This window comes from Oncorhynchus mykiss, chromosome 21, assembly GCF_057628025.1.
Source record: "Oncorhynchus mykiss isolate SJ-2025 chromosome 21, ASM5762802v1, whole genome shotgun sequence".
Lineage (NCBI taxonomy): Eukaryota > Metazoa > Chordata > Actinopteri > Salmoniformes > Salmonidae > Oncorhynchus > Oncorhynchus mykiss.
In genome coordinates, this window is record NC_143042.1 from 18,276,651 (window position 1) to 18,304,596 (window position 27,946).

A 27,946-nucleotide genomic window follows, 5' to 3' on the forward strand; every position below is an offset into this window, starting at 1 on the left:
CAGGCAACAACAAAAACCTATTTTCTGTATTTATATATTAGTTCAGTGCCATAACACAGTAAACAAACAGAGGTAAAATAAAACAGTACAATATCAAAACGGACAAAAACTGACATATATTAAAAACAAAAACAAACACGGCATTTCGACCAATGTTTAAGACGAAGTATAAAACCAGTGACCTGTGAAGTACACACCATTCCTCAATACCCAAAACATTAGCAGTAGTTGAATTTAACTACAAGCAACATCTACGGCCACAGATAACTATAAACCCAGTGCAAGGAACTTCATCAAACAAAGTGACAATGGCTTCAAATATCATTTGATGACGGATATCTATGATTCATTTGATCACCAGTGTTAAAAAAACATGTTACAATTGACACATTTCGTTGTGTATGAGACTGCAGAATCTCATAAAACACTAAGCTCAGTCTGGTTTCTCCCCTTTAGCTTTGGTTCTGGCTGCAATAAAACAGTCAATAAAAAAAGACTGTAAACAAACTTAATACAATGTACAATACCATCACTATGATGCTCTAACAATGTAGGCAAACAATACTATAAGAGTACGAGTAACCGGACACCAATCACCCTTGTGTGTCAAGAGTAACAGTAAGGCATGGTATATAAAACATACGTCTGACGGTTTCAACCACAGCTAACCGAACCTATTATAGGGAGAGAAATCAGATGTCTATTCATTTAAAAACAGATACAAACATGTAGAAAAGTAAACTGCATAATGTAGCCTAAATATGGCTGTCTGTAATGTTTAAAGTTTTTTTAAAAAATAACAGCATATGAATGATGTCAGGTTTGAGGTAAAAGTATTGTCTTTGCCAGTTGCCATCAACTACTGTTCGCCCGTCTCGTGTATCCTGTCAGGGCCGACTGATATGCTTACAAATCTCCTGACCACCGCTCGTTCCAGCCGCCCACAGGAGAGCTATGGGGACTGGCCGTTGGCTCAACTCTTCTCCCTTGGCTGGAGGATGAATGGTAACCACGATGGGGGCTTACATTCTGAGAGGAACCTGGATGGTGACCGTGAGGGAGGCTTGCATTCAGAGAGGTACCTAAGAGGCAAGCATAAGAAAGCAGGTGATACATATTCACATTAGCACTGTAGGAAGTAGCCGTCCCCCAGCAAGTGGCTTTCCAAGTGGAGATGAAGGATCAGTAAGGCAACTTTTCAGTTCAAAAGTCTATTCAATGTACACAGGATCCTGGGAACACTGCCTCAGCATATACTTAAAACGTGGCTAGAACATATTCCAACCCAGTCAACACAAGTCACACTTACATGGGTTTCAGTTACCCAACAAGTTGGTATTGACGTTCTCGTCGATGAGGCTGATTTCTAATAAAGGTTTTGTACACTCTGAACAAGTACATCAACCTTTTCCCCAAGCTCATTCTATACATTATGGGTCGGAACCATTTGATTACAATCACTTTTTGACTGTACCCCTTTTGATTTGAATGAAACTTGCCATACATATTTGCCCATGGTAGAAGTGGTCAGAAAAGTGGCTTTTTTGACCCAAATGCCAAAACATTTAGGAGACAAAAGTGCTCAATATTGACCGATTTTGCATATCCCATTCAGTGTATGCAAAAAACTTTAAACTCTTTATTATTTGTTTTACTTTTAACATCAATTATCAAAAAAAATGTAAACTCTTGTTTTTTGTCTCTCCACTGTATCTTAAACCCTAATTTGCATAATCTGAGGTGAATATGTTGTGACCACCATCGGTTAAGACACAGCATACTCTTGCCAATACTTTTTTGGAAGCTTTTAAAATGATATCAAACTCAACCGTTTACCTTTCCAGTGATGAAGACATGGATGTACAGTAGGGTATGCAAAATCGTCAACTTTGGGCACCTCTATCTCCTGAATGTTTTGGCATTCTGGTCCAAAAAGTCACTTTCTCACATCTTCTACCATAGGCAAATATGTACGGGAAGTTCTGTTCAAGTCAAAATGTGATTGAAATAAAATGGAATTACCCTTATCAATTACATATGGTAATGAATTAAGTCCCATTCTGTGAGAGTTTCAAAATACACCTGTCTGTCCACCCTTATCACTTTAACTCCCAATTTTACTTAGGTCATATTGAACCAGGCTCACAGGCCTGTGTACAATTGCATAATACATTTGAGTTCACTACCCAGCTCCTATAAATAACATAATACCCTTTCATCTAGATGATTCCCAATCCGAACACAACATGAAAACGGTCTACGTCTGACACTTTTCTAAAAGTAAAAATACATATTCAACTCTGTTTGAAATACTGGGAAATCATTGGTGCAATTGTAAAAGTAGCCTACCACGTGAGGCTGGCATAGCCTGCGACGTACCTTCAATTTCATTTGGCCTCTTCCTCTGCTTCTCTGACCACTTGTAACCAACTCCAGTTTTTCTTGCTGTAACCAGAAGAACTTGTCAATAACTGGAAATCCAATCAAATGCATCTAAATATTGACTTGTAGTGTGTTATTCTGTGTGGTTGTTTTTAATTCCAATGCTAGCTATACATATTACACTTTGAGGGAATACATGCCATTTTCTTTTGCCAGTGGCTTGTGATTGGTGTCCTTACCCGAGTGTCTGGAGTCTTTTGGAGGTTCATGATGGAGAGACTTTGTCAAATGCTTTGCCTGAACAATGCTCTTCTTCATCAAAATGGCAGCAGGCTCCTGCATTTCCCGCTTCCTCTTGAAGCTCTTTTCACATGCAGCGCTTGGTCCAGGCTTCAGCTCCCCTAGATCTCGCCGCTTCTCTTCCCTAAGAGGGGACTGTTCCTTCAGATTCTGGCAGTTCACAGAAGCATCTTCCTCTTCATCGTCAGAAGGCTGTGCATCTTCCGGATCTGTGTAAGACCTGTTGAACATTACGTGATTTTCATATTCACGGGGATTGAAGTAGTGCACGTACATTGGATTCAAAGGAAAGCTGACATTCCGCTTGGGTTTTGGCGGAGCATCGACACGTTTTAGAATGGGTCGAATGATCCTGGTCTCCGAGCTGCACCTGGGACTTGCCTGTGGACCTTCCACTTCCTCTGGAGGACACCCTGATCGTCTACGAGTCCGGGGGGTTGGAGTCGGGACAAAGCTGCTCTCCCAATCTGAGAACACCTGCTGTCTCGCAGTAACTTTTGCCCCACAATGTCCATTGCCATGTTGCTGTGATATCCTAGCCGGATTAGAGCAAGCATGACTACCTGGGCTATAACCATTGGGACTGGCAGGCTTGATACAATTTTTGGGCTTGTGTGCCACTCTTGCAGGTTTGTTCATCATTTGTGATTCAGGTGAAGCACTGGGAGATGTCTCTTCTCTGTTCTCTCTCTCATTCCCATCCTTTGAAACCTCTGGAGTTCTTAGAAGCTTCAGAATCCTTGGCAGCTTTGGCTTGTGGGGCAGCGAGTCGCGCTCACGCTCGCTTTTTGACAACTTTCCTGTCTCATTCCTATTCAACACCTTCGGAATATTTGACAACATCTGTTGGGATGTCAAGTCGCCATCTGCCTTACGTTTTAGTTTCTTGCACGAGTCAGGATTCTTAGAGACCATTACCCCTAAACTCAGAGGGTCTCCTCTATCCTCCACCCTCTTCTGCCTTGGTGGGCAACCTTTCCTGACAAGATGTTTGGGTAAGGACAGCTTTTTCAATCTGACTTTTAGGGGTTTAATTGTTTGCTTGTGTTTCACACCGTTCCTCTGCCTCTCTTTGACAACAGGAGACACTGACATTGCAGGGGAGTGGTGTCTGCTAGTTTTGTATAGGGTTTCAGTCTTTGGCCTTTTGGGGACTTCCTCAGTATGTGTTGAGGGTGAGCCATTTGTGGAAGGCTTTTTGCGGATGTTTAGGGAGAGTTTGAGAGGAACAGTGGTAGATGAGGATCCCAGCACATGGAGGGTTTTCACCCCAGGGCACGGCAGTGAGTTCTTACTGCCTCTGTCGTTCTCGCTTTCCACCAACTGGCACTGTAACTCTTTGGAGTTCCTGCTTTCAGTTTTAGTTGAATTTCTCCTCTTCTGTGACGTCTTGTCCCTAGATTGACTGGCCTCACCCAGTTTTTCCATTGAAAGTCTCCCCTTCTTGTCTCTACTTTGATTGTCCTCACCCTCTTTCTCAGTTGAATGTCTCCTCTTCGGTGGCTTATTGTCCCTGGATTGACTGCCCTCACGCTCTTTCTCAGTTGATGATCCCCTCCTCTTGTCTTTGCATCGACTTTCATCGCTCTCAGTCAAATGTCTCCTCTTGTGTGACGCATGTGGCTTCTTGTCCCTGCGTTGATTATTCAAAGTGGCCTTCACCCCAGAGCTCTTAGGGGGTTGGGATGGTGACTGTCCCCTCTCTGCTCTCCCATGGCATTTCTCGGCCTTTTGTCTGTCAGATGATGTTGGATGGAGGGTTTCCTCCTTTTCCATTTTTTCTTTTACTTTTTTCTTTTTTGGTTTTGTATTGAGTTTTGTTATGGTATTGGTTTTGTATTGAGTGACAAAGTCAGCAACTTTGTCATACTTCTCTGCAGGTGAACCACAGTCCTCTACAGGTGAACACCACTTGTCTGCTATGATGTTAGCTCTTAACTTAGCGTGGTTTTCAAACCTGTGAATTGGTAATGTACTTGTCCTACAGTCTTGGTCCTTCTCTTGCGGTATTTCCCTATCCTCAGAACCAGGACTGACTTTGCTTTGGGTAGTATGTCCTTGAGCTGACTCACAGCGTGCTTTGGCATCAGTTTCAGGCTCTGTCCTTTTCACATTAGAAGCATGAGCCTCAATCTGAGCATGTTGTTCATTAGGGTTCTCCTCTGTCTCCTGATCTGAATCCTCAATTGTATCTGACCAGAAAAAAAAGTCAGTGATCGGTATGACACCTGTGCATTGCTGCATTTCTCCCTCTGTCTTATTTTCACAGGATTGATTGTCATCACCGTCTTCTTCAGTTGATTGTATCTGCTTCTTGTCCCTGCATTGATTGTCCACAGTCGCCTTCCCCCCAGAGTCCTTAGGGACCTCTTCTGTCTCCTGATCTGAATTGTCGCTTGTATCTAACAGGGTAAAGCATTGAGCGATTGTTAAGCATCTTGTACTTTGCTGCAGTTCTTTCTCCCTCTGACAACTGGTGCATAGGCCACTTTCAAACCCATTGTCAGTTTCAATAATACAAGGACAGTAGCAGGACATATCTAAGCTGCCACTTTCTATATTCTCTGGTTGCTTTGTCTTGTCTTTGTCTTCAGAGCATGGTTCATGGGACCCGAGTTGGAGGTCAGAGCCATTTTCGATCTGGCAAAACAGTCTCATGGCATCCTCAGATGTCAGGACGGTCAAATGCATTGGGGAAAGGGGGTCTGTGTCCGAGTCGGTTGTGAGGTCGACATTTGTTGGGCAGTTTGAGTCTGTTGTGAGGTCTGCGCCTGGTGCCTCTGTTTCAGCAAGCAGTTTCACAGCATTCTCTGGTGTGAGGACGGTCAAAATCATTGGGGAAAGGGGTTCGGTCTCTGAGTCTGCATCTGTTGGAAGGTCTGTGTCTGTTGAGGAGTCTGCAACCATCATGAGGTCTATGTTTGTTGTGAGGTCTGAGCCTGTTGCTTCAACGGGTTGTCGTGCAGGAAATTCCACAGTCTCCACCTTGCTGTGGAAGGTGTCATCCATTTTGACTCCCCCAACAACTTTGGAACTCTCCTCTGCTTTATCTGGTATGAACCAGAGAGACCAAGCTCTTCCAGATTCTTTGTCAATGTCATTCAGCTTCTCGTTGACATTTAACCAGGATGACCTGTAACCCACTTGGGAAGAGCTGTCAACATGCGCTTGAATGGGAAACTTCTCGACCACTTCCCCCAGTGATATACCACTGACTGCAAAGAGAACCACTGCTTCCTCATCCTCTGCGGCCCAGGCAGACACATCTCGCATGATTTCCTTATCTCTTTTATCTTTTAAAGCTTCTACCAGGTTAGAGGTTTCCCCGCCCCAATACTGCTCCAATATGGCTTCTAGACAACCATCCTTTGCCTCTGTGATTGTTGCTGCCTTCTCCCGATAACTAACCAGTTGCTGCAGCGTACGTAACTTGAACTGAACTTCAGCAATTGTGGACAAAACAAGAGATCTCTCATCTGCGCCGTTGGAGCTAACTTCCACGGTTGTCTGGGTACCTCCGGTGCGTACAATATCAGTTGCCTGAGGGATGGTGTGGACAAATGGTGAAGGTGAACTCTTGTCCATTTGTGTGATGACCTGAAGGACCTCATCATTGTCCTCTCCAGTAGATGCCAGTGAACTTGTTGCAGATGCATCTACAGGCTTATCATACTCCATAAAACTCTCAACTTGAACCGGCTCATTTAGGACAGATAGAGAACTTGCATCATCTTTATCTCTTTCCCACAGGCTTTCCACTTGTTGTTCGTTGATGGACCAGGCCCGTAAAATCTTAAATGGCAGCTCATTGCCTGTATTCTCTGTCTCCATTGGCTCTGGGGACTGCTGTGGACCCATTGGAGGAACAATAGCCACAGGGGGCGGAGTGGTGGCGACTGCCGTCAGGGTCATGCACCTGGGGGTGGACTTAATCTCTAGCCGTATAGTGGAGTCCTCAGGACTAAACCTCTCAGGGGGCCTCACCTGGTTGTCTTTGGTGTTACTATGTAGGTGCCTTTTGCCTGCTTGTAAAATATCCATCTTCTCTGTGCTGAATTGTTGTGCCTGGGAGGGGTCTTGTGTGGAGTTGTTCCCATTTACGGGTCCATTTTTAGATCTTAAAACACTGTGGAGCCAGTCCTGTATTTCATTGAGTGAGATCTTATGTTTATGAGGAGGTTTTTCCTGAAGTGTCTCAGTGAGAGGTTTGGGAGGAGAGGGAGCATATTGCTGGTCAGTGGTGGCAGAGGTCTGGGTGTGAGAAACCAGTGCAACATTGCCAGGAAGAGTATCTGTTTTTTGTGTTATAGCTTGGGAACGAACACTAGGTCCTAGTATACCATGGCTGGCTGATTTGGAATGGGCCCTAGAACGTCCACTAGACCCACCCCTCGAACGTCCACTAGACCGACCCCTGGAACCACCCCGAGAACGTCCACTAGACCGACCCCTGGAACCACCCCAAGAACATACACTAGAACCACCCCTAGAATTTCCACGGGAACCACCCCTAGAACGTCCCCTTGAGCATTCAGTAGAATGTCCCCTTGAATGTACATGGCAATGTCCTCTAGCATGTCCATTGGAATGGGTGGGATCGAACATCTGCCATTTGCTTTCCAAGTAATGGAGATTGTTATGATTCACTCCACGACCAACCAGATAATCCTGGTCGGTGTTATGGTGATGGAAAATATCCTCATGCCCTCTTTCGACATTGAGTGGGGGTAAAAAGTCATTGCTGGGGAATTGGGGTTCATGGCTAGCCCACATTTCTGTTATGTCTCCACTGCAGTGTAAGGTTACATTAGGAGGAGCCTGTTCTCTCAAGGGTCCATAGAGATTGGGCCTATCCCTTATGTTCTGACTTCTGCGATGGTCCTGATGATACAGAGGCGGTGGCTGGGTCTCTTGTGTCCGATGTCCACGGAAGTCCATCTGAGAGTTTTGTTGATGGGAGTTGTAGTGGGCCTGCACAGAATCCTCATGGTTCAGCCACTGGTGTTCCCTTTCCTGTTGGGTGAGGTACTGTCTTTCTCCAGCTGGGGGATCACTTTCCCAGTGAGCCATACTATGGCAGCTGTATCCGTCACCGTCACTCCATTCTCTTGATCTGGCATTTTCACAAGCGTTATACATGTTGTGTCAGCTCTATCTGTCCCAGAACACCATCCTCAAAAGTTGAATTGAAGAGTTTAATTCTAGAGAAAGAAAAAAAAGAGAGAAACAATGGTTATGGTTATCCAACCTGTTGATTTTTCTAACATACACTGCATCTCTGAAACATGTCTAGGTTCAGACATTATGGGTTGAATTTTAGAGAGCTGCGCACAATTCACAACAAACGGACACCATCAACATTGTACACACTCATATAGGAGGAGCCTGTGCCCCACAAATAGCAGCCTGGGCAGGAGGAGAGTTCCACCTCAGGTCAAGTTGAACCTCCACATCTATTTGGTGTATAATATGGCATTGTTGATATCCAATCCTTTCTCAGGATTAAACCTGTGACCACACAACAACTGTCTCCAACCTTGAGGTGATGCAGAGATGCAACCTGAATGTTAAACAGTTACCATAACAACAGAGGCTTCATTCCTAGCTATGTAGACAACTTCCCTCAAGTCACACCAGGTTTTAAGCTACTGGCTTTTTTTTTTATTTGACCTTTATTTAACTAGGCAAGTCAGTTAGGGACAAACTCTTATTTACAATGAGAGTCTACCCCGGCCAAATCCGGATGACACTGGGCCAATTGTGCGTCGTCTTATAAATGGCCGGATGTGATGCAGCCCGGACTCGAACCAGGTACTGCAGTGATGCCTCTTGCACTGAGATGCAGTGTCTTAGACCACTCCGCCACTAGGGAGCCCAATCTCAGGTTGGACCAGAGTGGAATACTACAGTTACGATTAATTAAGCCAGCTAACGTCAATAAGCAACCAGATACAACTATTGATTTTCTGGTTCATAAAAGAAGAAAAAAAAGAAGCTAAACTTAGATATGGGTTTTCGTTTGTCGACCATGCCCATTTGAAGCGTAGCTTTCTAAAACATAAAGTTAAATAATATTTAGGCAAGTTAGCCGTCTAACTCCTTTTTTCCTGCTTTGTAGTATAACCCTCTGGGCTGCACAGGGAAAAATAATACATTCTAATCAAAGTTTATTGGTCACGTACACAGTTTAGATTGTTATAAGATATAATAAGAATTCAATATTACAGTGAGCTATGGCAAGAATACATTATATTTGCCTTTTATCCAGAGAGACTTAGGGTTAACAGAAATTAGGGTTAACTGCCTTGCTCAAGGGACAGATTTTTTCACCCAGTTGGCTCGGTGATTCAAACCAGCGACCTTTCAGTTACAGGCCCAACAATCTTGAATACCTGCTACCCCAGCATATAAATAAGTGTGTATTGTTTGATTCTAGCTTAAAATATTCTTCTTGATGTTACCATATCTCATTGATTACTTTGGATGTATATGGAAGGTTGGGGTCAATGAAGGGGGTAATATGAACATGGTGTATGGAACATTAATGAGCGAGATGAGTGCAGATAACATTTGTTACAGAATGTAAACTATTGTTGAATTTCAACGCTCCTAAGGAGAACGGCAAAGGAAAACAATCTGGTTTTAGTCACTGATAAAGATGGGCCGAATTGCTCGCTCCTCCCTGTCCTGAGGTCAAGTAAACAGATGAAGTGAGAAGAAACAGTCTTTTCCCCACACACATATCCTTCCACGCCCACAAAGGTTCTAGCATCAGGCAGGGCCATGACGACACCAGGGAGAAGAACCAATTAAGTTCCTGACTAGCAACAGAGATGTATTGGCTGTCTAGATGTGCAAGGAGTTGACTCCGCCTAGTAGGAGGGTATAAATACTTGCGCTTGTGTAATCATACCTTGTCTTTTGCAGCTGTTTGACCCAGTGGGTGATTAAACTTGCTTTGAGCTTTTTCTAGTCTTCCGTTTGAGTTTTTAGTCTCTTTGTTCAGAACCTAACAGTATAAACAGTGTAACTAAAATGTGATGTAAAGTGGTAGAGATGTTAGAATGAGCCATATCAAGAATTGATAGGTGAGAATTGCCTGTTAATTGAATGATTAGAATATTCCGCCCTGAAACATATAATTGTATGGAATTGATTAGAACGTATAAAATCATAATCAATAAATGTGTAGTCCTAGTCAGAATTAGGGTAAAACAATATGTCTTTATGGTATTTTAAACACAGACTGTCTGAGCTCGGTGCCGACCTGACTAGAGATTTGGGAGAGAACGGGGAGTACGTCTCAAGGACAAAGTCACCATCTCTGTCGGCTGGGTAGTGAGACAGACAGTGTGTGCGTAGCAGGACATGTGTGTGCGTATGTTTGTGTGTATGTGTGTGCGTATGTTTGTGTGTATGTGTGGGCGTGAGAAGTCAGTATAAAATGAATTATTTTGTATTCTTGACTTTGGAACGTTCCCGTGAATAAACCTTTTTGACTATTTAGCTGGGCCTCCGTCTGTTTCATTCGACCAGGATCTTACACATTCTGGTCTGCAGACAGAGTAATATAATTAAATTGGGTTATGTATCTGGAAAACATAATTCTCTTATCAAGAATACCAGTATTTAAATACACAAGGTGAAACGGGAAGTGTCCAGTGGTTTAATGTATCTATAAAATGGGACAACAGCATTGGTTGTGTGTGTGTGTGTTAGTGTGTGTTTGATAGCGTGTGTGTTTTGTGTGAGTGAGCATCACTTGGTAGACGGTTAGTGATGGCTGCTCAACAGTCTGATAGCCTGGCGATAGGCCTGAAAAAAGGACATGACGGCGCATTTCCATTAAGGTTTTACCCCAGTGTTTTACCCAAAAGGCTATGACTTTTCTCTATCCGTCTACACAAGATGGCACCCGTGTCTCGCTGGGCCATGCCTCCAGTGAACCTGCTCCGACTTAGAGTCAAGGTTAGGCCACTGGTACTTTCCAGCCAGCATTTACATAACAATGGCTAAATGAGAACATGGGTGTACACCTTCGAAGGTGAACACCTTCTCACAAAGCAACTGTCTTAATTATGTAGAGGTTGTTGATTCTTGTTGAAGTACTCACTCTCAGCCCTAACTATGGAAACACAATTTCCCTAGTATAACATCAGGATGTATACACTAGTGTAACACTGGTGTTACAGTAAATAAAAACATTTAGAAGACAATAACATTAGTAGTCATAAGCAGGAAACACAGATTGGACCCGTGAGAGGGACTGACTGATGAGGGATGAGGTAATCCAGTGGTGTGGAGTCACAGGGGGTTAGGATGTAGAGGAGAAACTGTGTTTCCTGTCTAAGGTAGGTAAAGGCCATCAGCTCTGGAGAGGAGAACCTTGAGACTGACAGGCCAACCATTCTGCATATTCCATCATATTGTTCCACCATGCCATGCAGCCAGTAGGATGCATATTTTTTTACATAAATGACAAGATGGAGCCGAAGAACATGGCTGATGTTTTACATTCTCCCAACCAATTGTACAATTTTGTAATTTTTTGGGGCGTTTTGTGGAACTTATTTTTTAAAACTTATTGTGTACATAATGTTGCTGCTACCACCGTCTAATATGACCGAAAATAACCAAGTACTGGAAGAAACGTTTTCCTTTAACGAGTCCGACGAGAAGGATATCCTGCTTTAACTGGAACAGGCCCAGATCCACGCCTTTTGCGTGAAGAAAAGACGCCGGAAAAGGGAACGCAGCTCGGGGACCCTTCTAAGAAGCCGGAGGCGAGCGAGTAAACTCCCAATGCCTTCCATTCTCCTTGCTAAAGTGCAATCGTTAGAAAATAACATTGATGACCTATTATTAAGACTATCCTACCAACGGGACATTAAAAACTGTAACATCCTATGTTTCATCAAGACGTGGCTGAACGAAGAAACTGACAATATAGAGCTGGCGGGATTTTCCATGCACCGGCAGAACAGAGACGTGACGTCTGGTAAGACGAGGGGTGGAGGTGTGAGTGTTTTTGTCAATAACAGCTGGTGTGCGATGTCTAATATTAAAGAAGTCTCGAGGTATAGCTCGTCTGAGGTAGAGCACCTTATGATAAGTTGTCGACCACACTTTCTACCAAGAGAGTTCTCATCTATATTATTCGTAGCCGTCTATTTACCACAACAAAGCGAAGCTGGCACTAAGACCGCTCTCAACAAACTCTATAAAGGCCATATGCAAAGAAGAAAATGCTCACACAGAAGCGGCGCTCCTAGTGGCCGGGGACTTTAATGCAGGGAAACTTAAATCAGTTTTACCAAAGTTTTACCAGCATGTCACATGTACAACCAGGGGGAAAAAAATCCTAGACCACCTTTACTCCACACACAGAGATGCATACAAAGCACTCCCCCGCACTCCATTTGGAAAATCTGACCACCATTATATCCTCCTGATTCCTGCTTACAAGCAAAAAATTAAAGCAGGAAGTACCAATGACTCGATCAATACTGAAATGGTCAGATGCGGATGCTACACCACAGGACTGTTTTGCTAGCACAGACTGGAATATGTTCCGGGATTCACCCAATGGCATTGAGGAATACACCACATCAGTCATTGGCTTCATCAATAAGTGCGTCGATGACATCGTCCCCACAGTGACTGTACGTACATATCCCAACCACATATCCCAACCATTGATTACAGCAACATCCGCATCGAGCTAAAGGCTAGAGGAGCGGGAGAATAATCCAGACACATAAAAAATCCCACTATGTCCTCAGACGAACCATCAAACAAGCAAAGCGTCAATACAGAATGAAGATTGAATCCTACTATACCTGCTCTGACGCTCGCCGGACGTGGCAGGGCTTGAAAACTATTATGGACTACAAAGGGAAACCCAGACGCGAGCTGCCCAGTGACACGAGCCTACCAGACGAGCCAAATGCCTTTTATGCTTGCTTCGAGGCAAGCAACACTGAAGCATCCACGAGAGCACCAGCTGTTCTGGATGACTGTGTGATAACGCTCTCCGTATCCAATGTGAAAAAACTTTTAAACAGGTTAACATTCACAAAGCCGCGGGGCCAGACGGATTATCAGGACGTGTACTCAAAGCATGCGCGGACCAACTGTCAAGTGTCTTCACTGACATTTTCAACCTCTCCCCGATCGAGTCTGTAATACCAACATATTTCAAGTAGACCACCATAGTCCCTGTGCCCAAGCAAGCAAAGGTAACCTGCCTGAATGATTACAGCCCCGTGGCACTCACGTCAGTAGCCATGAAGTGCTTTGAAAGGCTGGTCATGGCTCACATCAACAGCATCCTCCTGGACACCCTAGACCCACTCCAATTCACATACCGCCCCAACAAATCCACAGATGATGCAATCCACACCACCCTTTCTCACCTGGACAAAAGGAACAACTATGTGAGAATGTTTTCATCGACTACTACTCAGAATTCAACACCATAGTGCCCATGAAGCTCATCACTAAGCTAAGAACTCTGGGACTAAACACCTCCCTCTGCAACTGGATCCTGGACTTCCTGACGGCCGCCCACTGCTGGTGGTAAGAGTAGGTAACAATATGTCTGCCACGCTGATCCTTAATACTGGGGCCCCTCAGGGGTGTGTACTTAACCCCACCTGTAGTCGTTGTTCACCCACGACTGCGTGGCCAAACAACTCCAACACCATCATTAAGTTTGCTGATGACACAACAGTGTTAGGCCTGATCACCGACAACGATGAGACGGCCTATAGGGAAGAGGTCAGACAACTGGCAGTGTGGTGCTAGGACAACAACCTCTCCCTCAATGTGAGCAAGACAAAGGAGCTGATTGTGGACTACAGGAACAGGTGGGCCAAACAGGGGCTGTAGAGGAACGGGTCGAGAGTTTCACGTTCCTTGGTGTCCACATCACCAACAAAGGTCGATCGATTAATCGGAATGGCCAATTAATTAGGGCCGATTTAAAGTTATAACAATCGGAAATCTGTATTTTTGGACGCCGATTTGGCCCCAATTTTTTTTTTTACACCTTTATTTAATCTTTATTTAACTAGGCAAGTCAGTTAAAGAACACATTCTTATTTTCAATGACAGCCTAGTAACAGTACGTTAACTGCCTTGTTCAGGGGCAGAACAACATATTTTTATCTTGTCAGCTCGGGGATTCAATCTTGCAACCTTACAGTTAATGTGGGAGCGGTACATATAGGGACAAACATAATACTGTAGAGCAAAGGTGTACATTAGACCACAAGAGGAAGAGGACACACTTAAGAGTGCATTTGCCATTCTGGTAAAAACAGGAAACCAAGAAATAACAGACATAATGGCCAAAGCCATAAAATGCATAAATGTTTAGGGTAAAATGCATTGTCTATTGTAGAGGACAGGAAACCAAAGCAAGGCCATGAGTGCATAAGACAGCTGGACATACCGAGATCAGAGGGACACACAAAGGAGGGGGTCAGCCAAATGACCAACTGATGGACTATGGACATAGTACATATTATTTTATATTTTTATTTTATATTATTTTTAGGACATGAAGATGCTGAAGGAATGTTAAAAGAGACACATAGTCTAAGAGTCCTAATAAGGACAGACATACCAAAGAACACACCAAGCTAAACATAAGGGTAAGATGGGCATGTATTATTTTTGGGACATTAAGAGGTCCTGCCACCATTATAACTTAACTAAAAGCAGATATGGGCGTTATTGGGCATGAACAAGCAGGAAGCACAGATTGAAAGATAATGGTGGCAGATGGACTTGAGGGAAGTAACTTCATTTGCATGTGGAATGGACTCATATGTTGTATTTATGACTATGTTTAAATACAGAGTCAGTGCTCTGGAAAGGTGTGTGTTCCGCGGACCATCTAGGCTTCTGATATGTTTGTATTAAAAGCCTATATTGAATTCACAAGTTGTTGTAAGTGTTATATTTTGAAACAATTATCCACGACATTAACTAGTCCAACGCTCTAACCACCTGATTACATTGCACCCTACGAGGAGACTGCCTGTTACGCGAATGCAATAAGAAGCCAAGGTAAGTTGCTAGCTAGCATTAAGCTTGTCTTATACAAAACAATCAATCATAATCACTAGTCAACTACACATGGTTGATCATATTACTAGTTTATCTAGCGTGTCCTGCGTTGCATATAATTGATACGATGCATATTCGCAAAAAAGGACTGTCCTTGCTCCAATGTGTACCTAACCATAAACATCAATGCCTTTCTTACACAGAAGTATATATTTTTAAACCTGCATATTTGGCTAAAAGAAATCCAGGTTAGCAGGCAATATTAACCAGGTGAAATTGTGTCACTTCTCTTGCCTTCATTGCACGCAGAGTCAGGGTATATGCAACAGTTTGGGCCACCTAATTTGCCAGAATTTATTATGACATAACAAGGTTGTGCAATGTAACAGGAATATTTAGACTGATGGATGCCACCCGTTAGATAAAATACAGAACGGTTCCGTATTTCACTGAAAGAATAAACGTCTTGTTTTTGAGATGATCGTTTCCGGATTCGACCATATTAATGACCGAAGGCTCGTATTTCTGTGTGTTATTATGTTATAATTAAGTCTATGATTTGATAGATGGTAGGCACCAGCAGGCTCGTAAGCATTCATTCAAACAGCACTTTTGTGCGTTTTGCCAGCAGCCCTTTGCTGTGCTTCAAGTATTGCGCTGTTTATGACTTCAAGCCCATCAACTCCCGAGATTAGGCTGGTGTAACTGATGTGAATGGCTAGCTAGTTAGTGGGGTGCGCGCTAATAGCGTTTCAAACGTCACTCGCTCTTAGCCTTGGAGTGGTTGTTCCACTTGCTCTGCATGGGTAACGCTGCTTCGAGGGTGGCAGTTGTTGATGTGTTCCTGGTTCGAGCCCAGGTAGGGGCGAGGAGAGGGACGGAATCTATACTGTTACACTGGCAATACTAAAGTGCCTATAAGAACATCCAATAGTCAAAGGTATATGAAATACAAATGGTATTGAGAGAAAATGTCCTATAATTCCTATAATAACTACAACGTAAAACTTCTTACCTGGGAATATTGAAGACTCATGTTAAAAGGAACTACATACTTTCATATGTTCTCATGTTCTGAGCAAGGAACTTAAACGTTAGCTTTCTTACATGGCACATATTGCATTTTTACTTTCTTCTCCAACACTTCTCCAACACTTATTTAAACCAAATTGAACATGTTTCATTATTTATTTGAGGCTAAATTGATTTTATATGAAGTTACTGTTCATTCAGTATTGTTGTAATTGTCATTATTACAACAAAAAAATATAAAACATTTAAATCGGCATCAGCTTTTTTTGGTCCTCCAATAATTGGTATCAGTATTGGCATTGAAAAATAATATATCGGTCGTGAAGAGGGCACGACAAAACCTTTTCCCCCCTCAGGAGACTGAAAAGATTTGTCATGGGCCCCCAGATTCTCAAAACTGCTCGGCATCTGACCATTAGGCGCTACAGAGGGTTGTGCGAACGGCCCAGTACATCAGTACATCACTGGGGCCAAGCTTCTTGCCATCCAGGACCTATATAATAGGCGGTGTCAGAGGAAAGCCCATACAATTGTCAGAGACTCCAGTCACCCAAGTTATAGACTGTTTTATCTGCTTCCGCACGGCAAGCGTTACCGGACCGTCAAGTCTAGGACCAAAAGGCTCCTCAACAGCTTCTAACCCAAGCCATTAGACTGCTGAACAATTCATAAAAATGTCCACCGGAAAATGTACATCTTGTATACTGCTGCTACTTGCTGTTTGTTTGTTACCTATGCATAGTCACTTTGCCCCCACCTACATGTACAGATTACCTCAACTAGCCTGTACCCCTGCACACTGACTAGGTACCGGTGCCCCCTGTAAATATAGCCTCGTTATTCTTATTGTGTTACTTTTTATTATTACTTTTCTATTTTAGCCTACTTGGTAAATATTTTCTTCTTCTTGAACTGGTTAAGGGCTTGTAGGTAAGCATTTCACGGTAAAGTCTACACTTGTTGTATTCAGCACATGTGGCAAATAAAGTTTGATTTGGCATCATATTATGCTAAATGCATCATACAGCTGTATTTCGAAAGTTGTGTTGGGGCTCCCAAGTGTCACAGCGGTCTAAGTTACTGCATGTCAATGCAATGCAAGAGGCATCACTGTAGTCCCTGGTTCAAATCCAGGCTGCATCACTTCCGGCTGTGATTGGGAGTCCCAAAGGGTGGTGCACAATTGGCCCAGCATCGTCCAGGTTCGGCCGGGGTAGGCCGTCATTGTAAATAAGAATTAGTTCTTAACTGACTTGCCTACCCCATATAAGTCAGTTAAGAACAAATTATTATATATACAGCGTATATATATATATATATATATATAAAATCTTGAAAACTTGATTCCTGACATGCAAAACATTTTGGTACTATATCAATAATGGACTAATGAAACAAGTACAATTTCCTGTAAGTGTATGAAGAAGACCACTATTATAATACTCAACAAAATGTGCTTAACATCCTTACTGGTGAAGTAATTAATAATAGTTGTAAATGTAGCGTGTTGGTTCTGAGAATATGAAATATACTTATTCATGTCACTGAAGGAGAGAGGGAAATGGATCAGGGAATGCGATCACATGTGGCAAGCATTGATAAGTGGAGAGAGCCATGGATTAGTGATGAAGGGGGGGGGGGTCAAGATCAGGTCAGGTCACGTTAAGGGAGAAATAAAATATAAAGTGTATCACCTCGTTACCTGCCAAGCAGTCAAGATAATGTTTGTTCAGATGGGTAGGAGAAGACTCAGCCTAGGAGAAATGGTTCAATATCAGTGCTTGTGTGAAAATGCTTTTGTCTAAAGCAGCTGTATTGACTCTCTGGGAAGAATTAAACTTAGTTAAGATTTCATAGTGTCCGTTGAGTTATTTACTCTGAGAATTAGAACCTAACAAGGGGCAATGACATTAACATTAAAAACACCACCAAAATATGAGGCATTATTATCCATATTCAGCAGTTGCTACATCAAATTTTGTATACAAAGAATGTATGATATATTCAAGAATCAATATATATATATATATAATATAGCTACAATAATAGAATATAGATTCAATATATCAGATTATTGTTTCTTGAATGTAGATACAATCTCCTCATGAGCTTAGTTCAACTGTCGTACCCCATCAGAACCCAAAATACATGCTTGTTTTACGCCAATGTCTATAAATAAACACTATATACAGTGTCAACTCGTCATTCAGTGTAGGTGGGGCAGACTTCAAGGCACACTTAAACAGCATGGCTACCACAGCATTCTGCAGCGATACACCATCCCATCTGGTTTGCTCTTAGTGGGACTGACTATCATTTGTTTGTCAACAGGACAATGACCCATCACAACTCCAGGCTGTGTAAGGGCAATTTGACCAAGTGCTGCAGCAGATGACCTGGATTCCACAATCACCCAACCTCAACCCAATTGAGATGGTTTGGGATGAGTTGGACTGCAGAGTGGAGGAAAAGCAGCCAACAAGTACTCAACATATGTGGGAAATCCTTTAAAACAATTAGAAAAGCATTCCATGTGAATCTGGTTGAGAGAATGCCAAGAGTACGCATCAAGGCAAAGGGTGGCTACTTTGAAGATTTATTATTATTTGTTTAACACTTTTTTGGTTATTACATGATTCCATATCTGTTAAACAGTTTGATGTCTTCACTATTATTCTAAAATGTAGAAAATAGTAAAAATAAAGAAAAACCCTGGAATGAGTAGGTGTGTCCAAACTTTTGACTGGTACTGAATACAGTTGAAGTCAGAAGTTTACATAGACTTAGGTTGGAGTAATTAAAATTTGTTTTTCAACCACTCCACAAATGTAATGTTAACAAACTATAGTTTTAGCAAGTCAGTTAGGACATTTACATTGTGCATGACACAAGTCATTTTCCAACAATTGTTTACAGACAGATTATTTCACTGTATCACAATTCCAGTGGGTCAGAAGTTTACATACACTAAGTTGACTGTGCCTTTAAACAGCTTGGAAAATTCCAGAAAATGATGTTATGGCTTTAGAAGCTTCTGATAGGCTAATTGACATAATTTGAGTCAATTGGAGGTGTACCTGTGGATGTGTTTCAAGGCATACCTTCAAACTCAGTGCCTCTGCTTGACATCATGGGAAAATCAAAGGAAATCAGCCAGGACTTCAGAATTTTTTTGTAGACCTCCACTAGTCTGATTCATCTTTGTGAGCAATTTCCAAACGCCTGAAGGTACCCCGTTCATCTGTACAAACAATAGTACGCAAGTATTATCACCATGGGACCACGCAGCCGTCATACCGCTCAGGAAGGAGATGCGTTCGGTCTCCTAGAGATTAACGTACTTGTGCGAAAAGTGCAAATCAATCCCAGAACAACAGCAAAGGACCTTGTGAAGATGCTGGAGGAAACAGGTACAAAAGTATCTATATCCACAGTAAAACGAGTCCTATATCGACATGACCTGAAAGACCGCTCAGCAAGGAAGAAGCCACTGCTCCAAAAACGCCATAAAAAAGCCAGACTACGGTTTGCAACTGCACATGGGGACAAATACCATACTTTTTGGAGAAATGTCCTCTGGTCTGATGAAACAAAAAATAGAACAGTTAGGCCATAATGACCATCGTTATGTTTGGAGGGAAAAGGGGGACGCTTGCAAGTTGAAGAACACCATCCCAACCGTGAAGCACGGGGGTGGCATCATCATGTTGTGGGGGTGCTTTGCTGCAGGAGGGACTGGTGCACTTCACAAAATAGATGGTATCATGAGTTAGGAACATTTGGTGGATATATTGAAGTAAAATCTCAAGACATCAGTTAGGAAGTTAAAGCTTGGTTGCAAATGGGTCAATCAAATGGACAATGACCCCAAGCATACTTTCAATGTTGTGGCAAAGGGGCTTAAGGACAACAAAGTCAAGGTAATGGAGTGGCCATCACAAAGCAATGATCTCAATCCTACAGAAAATTTGTTGGCAGAACTGAAAAAGCATGTGAGAGCAAGGAGACTTACAAACCTGACTCAGTTACACCAGCTCTGTCAGGAGGAATGGGCCACAATTCACCCAACTTATTGTGGGAAGCTTGTGGAAGGCTACCCGAAATGTTTGACCCAAGTTAAACAATTTAAAAGGCAATGCTACCAAATACTAATTGAGTGTATATAAACTTATGATCCACTGGGAATGCGATGAAAGGAATAAAAGCTTAAATAAAATCACTACTATTATTCTAACATTTCACATTCTTAAAATATATTAATGATCCTAACTGACCTAAAACAGGGAATTTTTACTAGGATTAAAATGTCAGAAATTGTGAAAACCTGAGTTTAAATGTATTTGACTAAGGTGTATGTAAACTTCAGACTTCAACTGTATATATTGAGTTAATAAAGCCGCAAACAAACATGGTCTCTTTTTGCTTTCTTGCGCCGTGATTGGCTCATTGTTCTGTCACTCATGGGGACACTATGTCACTGCAAAATCTACAGGGAGAATTTGAAAAATGAAGCCCCCTTTGGTGCTGCCACAGATTTACATTAGAAGTGCCCATCCATCAATCACTTAATATCTACAATAGCTTTGATTGGACTGATCATGTCAACATCATACTTTCAAAATCTTCACTAGCAAGTTAGACAAACAGTCATCATCGTGAATCACGTAGACAATCTACTGGCAAATCATATTCAATCATTGTCATATGAAGAGAAATTATAGACTGGTGCTCATCGGCCATTGGATATAAACATTACAGAACAAGTTGGAAATGACAAATTCAACAATGAGTGGTTTGGAAGGGATCAGTGGCTAACTGCAAGCCTTGCAAAGCAATCCCTATTTTGCTTCCCCTGCCTGCTATTCGGTGGAGAAGGTGTGTCATCCAAGTCTAGATTTAAGTGTCTCTTTTACAAGATAAAATGTTAAACATTCACACGCAACACCATGGGCCAGAGAAGTTTCAATACATTGGCCATGCTTTCAATCCAGCATGACTTGTGCCGCATTCAAAACAACTGGAAAGTCAGAACTGGGAAATCTCAGACTTCAGTGAATTCAAGAACTCTCAGACTGAGAAAATACATTTTTAAAGGTCCAACTCAGGAACTCGGGTCTATTTCTAGAGCTCTAACCTGAAGATCACCGACGTCATGATTCAACCTATTTTTTTTTTAGTTCTCAGTTGTCTTGAAAGCACCATAAATCCAGAGAACGCAAGACTTTTAATGACAAAGTTATGACAAATCTTGACCACAAGAAGGACCGCCGAGCCACCTTCCTGTTCATGTGAGCACAGCACAACTTTGATTCCAAAAATGTATTTTATGCTGCTGATGTCATATACCAGAGAAATGCAGGGGTGCAACTTTCACTGGGGACATGCCACCCCCCACACATTCTAAAATTGCATTTTTGTCCCCCCCTCAGTTTTAGCATTGGAATGTGATACAAAATGAGGCAACGGTGTGCTTTAGGACCACGTGGATGCCTCAGAGTGGTCGGGTAGGCTGTTTGGATTGTTTATCTGACTGGATATAAAAAATAAATAAATAATGAAAAAAATGATGTTCCCCTCAATTCTTAAACCAAAGTTGCGCCCCTGGAGATACAGTTGAAGTCGGAAGTTAACACCGTTTTTCACAATTCCTGACATTTAATCAGAGTAAAAATTCCCTGTCTTAGATCAGTTAGGATCACCACTTTATTTTAAGAATGTGAAATGTCAGAATAATAGTAGAATGATTTATTTCAGCTTTTATTACTTTCATCACATTCCCAGTGGGTCAAAAGTTTACATACACTCAATTAGTATTTGGTAGCATTGCCTTTTAAATTGTTTAACTTGGGTCAAACATTTTGGGTAGCCTTCTACAAGCTTCCCACAATAAGTTGGGTGAATTTTGGCCCGTTCCTCTTAACAGAGCTGGTGTAACTGAGTCAGGTTTGTAAAGCCTCCTTGCTCACACACACTTTTTCAGTTCTGCCCACCAGTTTTCTAGGGATTGAGCTCAGGGCTTTTTGATGGCCACTCCAATATCTTGACTTTGTTGTTCTTAAGCCCTTTTGCCACAACTTTAGAAGTATGCTTTGGGTCATTGTCCATTTGGAAGACCCATTTGCGACCAAGCTTAAAATTCATGACTGATGTCTTGAGATGCTGCTTCAATATATCCACATAATTTTGCTTCCTTCCTTGCTTCCTTAAACTGAACAGAACTACACTCTCTTCTTCCATTGTCTTAAATATATTTAATGGTCTATTTGCAAAAGCTAAATTGTTGGTAGGGGACTTTGAAGCACATGTGTGCCGATCTTGGAGTAAACTGACGATAGCAAAGATTATAGCAAACACCACAGAAACTGAATTTGTGCTTGCTAGCTCTGCAAATTCAGCTAATGTTGGAAGCAAATATAAATCAAACTATATTAAAATTACAAAAGGTTGCAGCAAATGGTGAACTCATATAGCTGTCAACCCTTGTCACAGCAATCCGTTTCACATTTGCTAGCTGAAGCTCATATAGAAAATAATAGATGTTAGAAGTCCATCCCCTACTGTAAATAACCTGCACACTGTGTTTGTGTGTGTGTAGCCAGCCAGGTAGAAAAATGGCAGATAAAAGACGGACATCAGAGTATTTTTCAGTACACCAAAACGCAAAGTAAGAACGGTAGTAGCCTAATATCTCAAAGACTAGTTGATAAAATGTTCATAAGAAATAAGTGAAATACTAATGGAAAGGTTTCACAATGATGTCATTAGGCAGAGCAGGCAACAGATGGGCAGGGACAGACTGGCAGAGCTGAGGACAGATGGCACACAGACAGCAGAGCTGGGGACAGATGGCACACAGACAGCAGAGCTGGGAACAGATGGCACACAGACAGCAGAGCTGGGAACAGATGGCACACAGACAGCAGAGCAGGGAACAGATGGCACACAGAGAGCAAAGCTGGGAACAGATGGGCAGAGACAGACTGGCAGAGCTGAGGACAGATGGCACACAGACAGCAGAGCTGGGGACAGATGGCACACAGACAGCAGAGCTGGGAACAGATGGCACACAGACAGCAGAGCTGGGAACAGATGGCACACAGACAGCAGAGCTGGAAACAGATGGCACACAGAGAGCAAAGCTGGGAACAGATGGCACACAGACAGCAGAGCTGGGAACAGATGGCACACAGACAGCAGAGCTGGGAACAGATGGCACACAGACAGCAGAGCAGGGAACAGATGGCACACAGAGAGCAAAGCTGGGAACAGATGGGCGGAGACAGACTGGCAGAGCAGGCAACAGATGGCACACAGACAGCAGAGCTGGGAACAGATGGCACACAGACAGCAGAGCTGGGAACAGATGGCACACAGACAGCAGAGCTGGGAACAGATGGCACACAGACAGCAGAGCTGGGAACAGATGGCACACAGACAGCAGAGCTGGGAACAGATGGCACACAGACAGCAGTGCAGGCAACAGATGGAACACAGAGAGCAGAGCAGGGAACAGATGGCACACAGACAGCAGAGCTGGGGACAGATGGGCAGGGACAGACTGGCAGAGCAGGCAACAGATGGCACACAGACAGCAGAGCTGGGGACAGATGGGCAGGGACAGGGAGTCTCAGGTAAGTTTGTTGAGTCTTTGTTTGGCAACATTATGAAAGGTTCTCTCTTTTTTAGACTTGTAAAATAGGGACATAATTGGAAAATGCCATGGATACCCCCACTCTCAACTTAAATCTTAGTTCAGTCACCAGTTTAAGGCAATGGTATTGCTGTTGTGATGAATTGTGTAGTTTTGGGTACCTGTAGATAGGAGTACGGCAAACACCTTAATTATTTTCTAGGAGAGAGACTGAGTCAGTGAGGGTGGTGAAAGGGAAAGAGCCACGGCAGGACCAGGTGTCAACCTTGTTGCCAGCAGCACCAGTATAGGGGACAGTGGCACAGCATTGTCTGGTTACCTCAGTGATGGCACAAAACCATAGCAGCCACATCCACAATTTAGGGGACTGCAAACTCTTGCCAACAGAGTGTTGACATTTCAAGAGAGATGGTTTCGCGATTTCCCCTGGCTACCTTATAATCAATTCATCAATAAAATGGTGTTGTGTTTTTACTGTAGCCAAGGGTTTTCATGCCAGCCATCTTTTGGCCAAAGAGCAGATGCTGCCTTCATTAGTGCAGGATTTAGGAACTGGAGAAAAGCCATTGTAAAATTCACAGCACATCAAAACAGCCAGACCCACCGCCACTGTGTAACTGTAACAGCACACCAGCTAAATCCAATCAGTGTCCAGTTATCCAGCACGTGTGGTAAACAGCAGAAATGACAAAAGCTACCTTCCACTGTATGAGAAAGCGACAACATTGATTAAATCCATTGAGACACACTCAATATGTTTTGCTGGCAAAGCAGTGGATCACTATAGGGCAGCATTTTTTAAGTGTTGGATGGTATGGAGGTTCAGTTTGGCGGCCGTTTTGACCAGGACAGTCTAAACGTTCTGCAAAAGTTGGAAAGAGCGCTTCTCACGGGGGAGTTGGACGAGTCTCTAGATCAGTACCCTGGGCTGAACATAGATTATCTTTCAGTGCAGTTGCCTCTCTTTCGCAACAAATACCCCTGTAGCAGCAGTGGAGAGGCAGCAGAGGTCCTCAGGAGGCTTCCAGTGGAGGTGGTGTTGGTTGACCAAGTTGAGGTGCTGATCAGAATATTGTTTGTGGTGCCAGTGCCTTCATGTGAGGCTGAGAGGAGTTTCAGTGCACTCCACAGGTTAAAGACTTGGCTACGGGCTAGCATGGACCAAGAGAGACTGAACGGCGTAGTTGTCTGTAATGTACATAAAGGCAGGATCGTCCAGAGGGAAAATATCTGCCAGCAATTTGTTGGATCCATTGAAACCTGCAAACATATGTTCGGTTCTTTTGTTCAGTAGTGTGTATAGCAGTGGTTCTCAACCTTTTTTGGGTACTGGAACCCCTGTGTATTTTGAGGCAAGGCGGGCAAAGTTTTTGAGTGGTCCTCAGGGACCTCCACCCCCTCTATTATTTGTAAAGTTACTGGAATCCTTGTGCTGAATACAGTTTTTACACTTTTTTATTTCACAGACCCCTTGCAATTACACCAGGGTAGGGGTCCATGGACCCCTGTTTGAGAACCCCTGGTGTATAGTATGTTCTTTTTTTTGTAGTTTTCAGTTTTTAGTACATGACAGTACACTAATTATTTGTTTGATGTTATTTAAAATGGCATACTTTGGGTGACATACTTGTCCATAGCTGCTGTTTGAAGAGTTGAGACACTGACTAAACAATAAATAAGTATTTTTGAAGGTGTGGGAGAGAGATGTACATATAGGGAGGAACATAATACTGTAACACAAGAGAAGGATACACTTAGAGTGCATTTGCTATTCTGGTAAAATGCATTGTCTATTGTATAGGACAGGAGGCCAGAGTAAGGCCATGAGCGCCTAGGACAACTGGACACACTAAAGATAGAGGAGACACATAGTCTGCTGATTCTAGATAAGAACACGCATACAAAAGAACACATTGAGCTAAATACAGGGCCAAAGCATAGGCCTATAGGATAGAGGGACGTATATTATCTTTAGGTCAAACCAAGGGTCTTGCCATCATTATAATCTAACGGAAAGCAGATGTGGGTGTTATTGGGCCGAACAAGCAGGATGCACAGATTGGGATGCAACTTAATTTGCATGTGGGATGGACTCATATGTTGTATGTGAGCGAGTGCTCTGAAAAAGTGTGTGTGTTCAGCGGACCACTCCGGCTTGCTTTACGTTGTATTAAAAGCCTATATTGATTTCACAAGTTCTTGCAAGCGTCATATTTTGAAATGATTAGCCACGACAAAGGATAATTTGCTTGATTTGTTTGGGTTATTTATTAAAGTAGTTATTTCGCTTTTAGAATTGTACTGATTTTGAGCATTTTGTTCTTGTAAAGATATTGTAATAGACTCAGGCCAGTGGCACATATTTAATGACTATATGAATTTATCAGAAAAAGTAAAATAAAAAGGTCAATTCAACACGGAGACTTTGTGATGGTTCTCAATGAAATGTTTTAGAGGAGATAACACCATGTTCATTGTATTTACGAAAACTGCACCCATACAGTGTACAGTACCATTGCCACCTACTGGCCTTTCTTGGTATTGCGTGTCGTAAATACAAATACCTGCATACATATTGGACTGATAAGGAACACTGCTATAACTATTATTATTAGTATTATTATTATAATAATGATTTAAACATTTGAACAAGTTGGGACAACCCTTCAGTTAACTACTGTACCTATCAATTATCCAGTAGTAGTAATTATGGTTCCTCAATATACATTTAACATATTACAACGTAGGCGGTGTGTTACAGCACTTGCTCTTGAGAAAATTAATGTAATTGTCCCCTCCAAAGTTGATATCCGATTTTCGCCCCTGGTTAAAACTATAATTTTTATATCATGGATGGTCAGTCCTTGAGTCCATAGCGCTATATATCAAATTTAGAGTGGTTACATTTCTCCAGCCCCAACCCTCAGCTTTTTACAGAAACAGTGTTAGGGATTCACATCGTTATTGTTTCTACTGCTGACTGCTGCCATAAGATGTGTTACAAAGTGACGAGCAAACACATTTAAACGGTCTTCCATATTACTTGGATAACTCCTGGAGAATTAATAACTTTGCGTAACGTTAAATCCGATGCTTTTGTTTCACAAATATAAACTACTTTTCAACATAGACAGCATTGTTGTTCAATGTCAACCATTGGATTTTCCTAAGAGAATATAGACACAGGATACTTACAGAAAGCCTACGCCGCTCCTCTCCTCACACGTACCGGAGATCAATGGTAAACATGCATATTCCCAACCGAGATTTAGCAATCAACAACTACACTCTTCGTCTGTGGGGTTTATCAGCGGTTGGCATCCAACGTTATGGCGCATTACTGCCAAAAACACTCCTTTCTTCTGTTAGAACTTCTCCAAATGTGTATCTGGTGAGCGAGCGTGGCTGGTAGGAGCAGATTCAAATTCCACGCCCCCAGTTTTCTCCGCTCCTTCAACTGATTAACAATATTTTATAACCCTTGTTTTATTGAAGAAAATAACAAAAAACTAAAACCAATATTACAAGACAAATTATTAATGAACATAAATACGTTATAATTTCTCTGCGGTTTTAGGTTTTGTTCTTGCTATAATTTATACTTTTTTCTTCCTGCTATAATTTGACCGCTGAGCAAACTCAAACAAATAGCCAGTTGTTTCGTTGTGTCATGTATTACTGCACCAATGCTTAGTAATACAGATATTTAGAAAGCATATTCAATAGTGAAATTCCATCCATTGACAACAACATGTTGACTCCGCAGGACATTGTCGAAAGGGAAACTAATACACATATTTGTCTCTAGACACGCGAGTGTGGTCCTACACTATCTACATATACATCGATTTCTGGAGTTGATCAATGTAAGATATGCTCACAGAAGGAAAATAAATAAGCGTAATGACAATTGTGTTAGACAACTGTACTGTGTGCTAGCTATTATCCAAGTTGAACTAGAACCAGTCAAATCAGGATTTGAGGAAGGGGAGTATGAAACGTGACAATATATAATAGATACGCTTACCAAGAAAACTCTGCAGAAAAGAGAATACTGATCCAAACCAGATGTTCCTTGCCGATATAAGCTAAAATAGAGGTGTCCAGAAAAGGTTTCCCCTGCGCAGGTCATTACTGAATAAACCCTGGGTGAATGCTTAACAGTTTTTTCGACTACAATAACTCTTTTTTTTCTACAACACTGCAACCCATCAGTCTGAACGGCTTATGAACGACAGTTGTGGCTGCTTTGCGAGATGTATTGTTGTCTCTACCTTATTGCCCTTTGTGCTGTTGTCTGTGCCCAATAATGTTTGTACCATGTTTTGTGCTGCTACCATGTTGTTTTGCTACCATGTTGTTGTCATGATGTGTTGCTACCATGCTGTGTTGTCATGTGTTTCTGCCTTGCTATGTTGTTGTCTAGGTCTCTCTTTATGTAGTGTCGTGCTGTCTCTCTTGTTGTGATGTGTGTTTTGTCCTATATGTATAAGTTATTTATTTTAA

General features: G+C 42.3%; 1 protein-coding gene across 3 annotated transcripts; it reads right to left on the reverse strand.

Moving 5' to 3' along the window:
* Positions 1–16: 16 nt before the first annotated feature.
* On the reverse strand, positions 17–27,698 carry LOC110500173 (uncharacterized). 3 transcript variants are annotated; one of them, XM_021577375.3, is made up of 4 exons: positions 27,468–27,698; positions 2,622–7,883; positions 2,350–2,445; positions 17–1,082 (listed from the first exon to the last, which is right to left on the reverse strand). In XM_021577375.3, the coding sequence occupies exons 2-4, from the start codon at positions 7,819–7,821 to the stop codon at positions 907–909; spliced, it is 5,472 nt and encodes a 1,823-aa protein (XP_021433050.3). In that variant the 5' UTR covers positions 7,822–7,883; positions 27,468–27,698; the 3' UTR covers positions 17–906. The 3 variants fall into 3 exon arrangements, with proteins under 3 accessions (XP_021433050.3, XP_021433051.3, XP_021433049.3); XM_021577376.3 differs by having other exon boundaries at positions 2,380–2,445; positions 26,636–27,625; XM_021577374.3 differs by having other exon boundaries at positions 26,636–27,625.
* Positions 27,699–27,946: the final 248 nt, after the last annotated feature.